This window comes from Lupinus angustifolius, unplaced genomic scaffold (genome assembly GCF_001865875.1).
Source record: "Lupinus angustifolius cultivar Tanjil unplaced genomic scaffold, LupAngTanjil_v1.0 Scaffold_39_114, whole genome shotgun sequence".
NCBI lineage: Eukaryota > Viridiplantae > Streptophyta > Magnoliopsida > Fabales > Fabaceae > Lupinus > Lupinus angustifolius.
The window spans coordinates 1-1,792 of NW_017721170.1; the positions used below are offsets into that span (position 1 = coordinate 1).

At 46.1% G+C, this 1,792-nt stretch overlaps 1 protein-coding gene across 1 annotated transcript; it reads left to right on the top strand.

Annotated features, from left to right (window-relative positions):
• Nucleotides 1-272: 272 nt before the first annotated feature.
• LOC109338726 lies at nucleotides 273-1,709 on the top strand (the record flags this gene model as incomplete). Its single annotated transcript, XM_019576017.1, has 1 exon — nucleotides 273-1,709. A coding segment is annotated over one exon (1,437 nt), but the record flags the coding sequence as incomplete, so codon positions are not given.
• Between the last annotated feature and the right edge of the window lie 83 nt (nucleotides 1,710-1,792).

Genomic DNA, 1,792 nt, shown 5'->3' on the forward strand with positions numbered 1-1,792 from the left:
CACGACTTCCATGTTGAAGTCGTTATTGATAGAATATTCGAATAGAATATTCTGATACGATATTATTATGTTACGATTCACATAATAATCAGTCATTATTTGTTGTAATCAGTTATTATTAGGTTGTAATTAGTCATTATTAACCTCTCACAATCTTGTATATTTAAACCTATTTGATATGAATAAAATCTCAACGATTCCATTATCTTACATGGTATCAGCCTTTACCGATCCCTCTCTCTAAATTAATTTTTTTTTCTTCTTCCTTGAAGCACTATTGTTACGGTGCTGCTTACCGCCACCGCCGATCACAAGAACTACAGTGTTCCTCGTCTTCTTTCGTATCATGCCGCCGCCGTCGCACACCACACCACCATTCTCTGTTCGTGATCACATTTCCGCCTCCATTTCAAGACTCCGACACCACTCTCTATATTTTCTCTGCAACCATGTCTGATTCAGAACGTACAACCAACGCTGCTACTAGTAATTCCAGCCAGCACACAGTTAACACGCTCCGAGGTTCGAAAATGGAGTTTCATCCCGCCCTTGCCGTCTCCAATATTAGGAATCACATTCCTATTATTCTTGAGATGGAGAAAGATCAATATGGTACTTGGGCTGAGCTTTTCCGCCTTCATGCTCGCTCACATCAAGTCCTACATCACATCATTCCATCTCCCGGAAAAGAACCACCAACTCCTACCGACGCCGACCATGAACAATGGGTCACTCTTGATGCAACCGTTCTTCAATGGATTTATTCTACTATTTCTACCGATCTGTTGACAACTATTCTGGAACCTAATTCCACTGCCATGGAGGCATGGAATCTTTTGACAGATATTTTTCAGGATAATCAAAATGCTCGTGCTGTCACTCTTGAGCAAGAATTCTCCAACACCCGCATGGAAGATTTTCCCAACGTCTCTGCTTACTGTCAGCGTCTTAAGATGCTCTCTGGCCAGTTGAGAAATGGTGGCTCTCCTGTTAACAATCATCGTCTGGTTCTTCAGCTGATATCAGGCCTTCCAGAAGCATATCACAGTGTTGCCACCTTGATTCGCCACAGTAATCCTCTTCCTACATTTTATCAGGCTCGCTCCATGCTCACTTTGGAAGAAGCCGGTATGGCTAAAATGGCAAGCACAGGCTCTCATGCGGCTATGCACACCACTCAGCAGCGACCTTCTGAAGACATCTCTCACCGTGGCAACCGTCGTCCTGACAACCGCTCTCGTTCTCGTGGGAGGCAAGGCTGCGGAGGAGGGCGTGGTAACCGTAGTGGACCTCAGTCTGGAGCTCCCAATGCTCCTCCATCATGGTCCTCTCGTCCTTGGCAGCAGCAACAACAGTACCCAGCCTGGCAGCCATGGGGTTGGGCTCCACCACCATGGGCTTTGCCACCGTGTCTGTATCCCACGTCCCAGTGGACACGTCCTACCGGTCCCCCGAAGCAGCCAGGAATTTTAGGACAACATCCTCAGGCATACGCAGCCACTACATCATCTCAGACACCGACAGACATTGAGGCGGCTATGCACACCATGTCTCTACACACTCCTGACAATCAGTGGTACATGGATACTGGTGCAACATCTCACACGGCAGCATCGCGAGGTAATCTCTCGTCTTATTTTCCTTTGAGTAATTCAAATCAGAAGGATATTGTTGGCAGTGGTCATGGAATTCCAATTCACGGCACCTGACACGCACAAATTACCACGTCTCACCAACCCCTCAACCTAAACCATGTTCTGCATGCCCCGAAAATTATTAAAAATTTAATTTC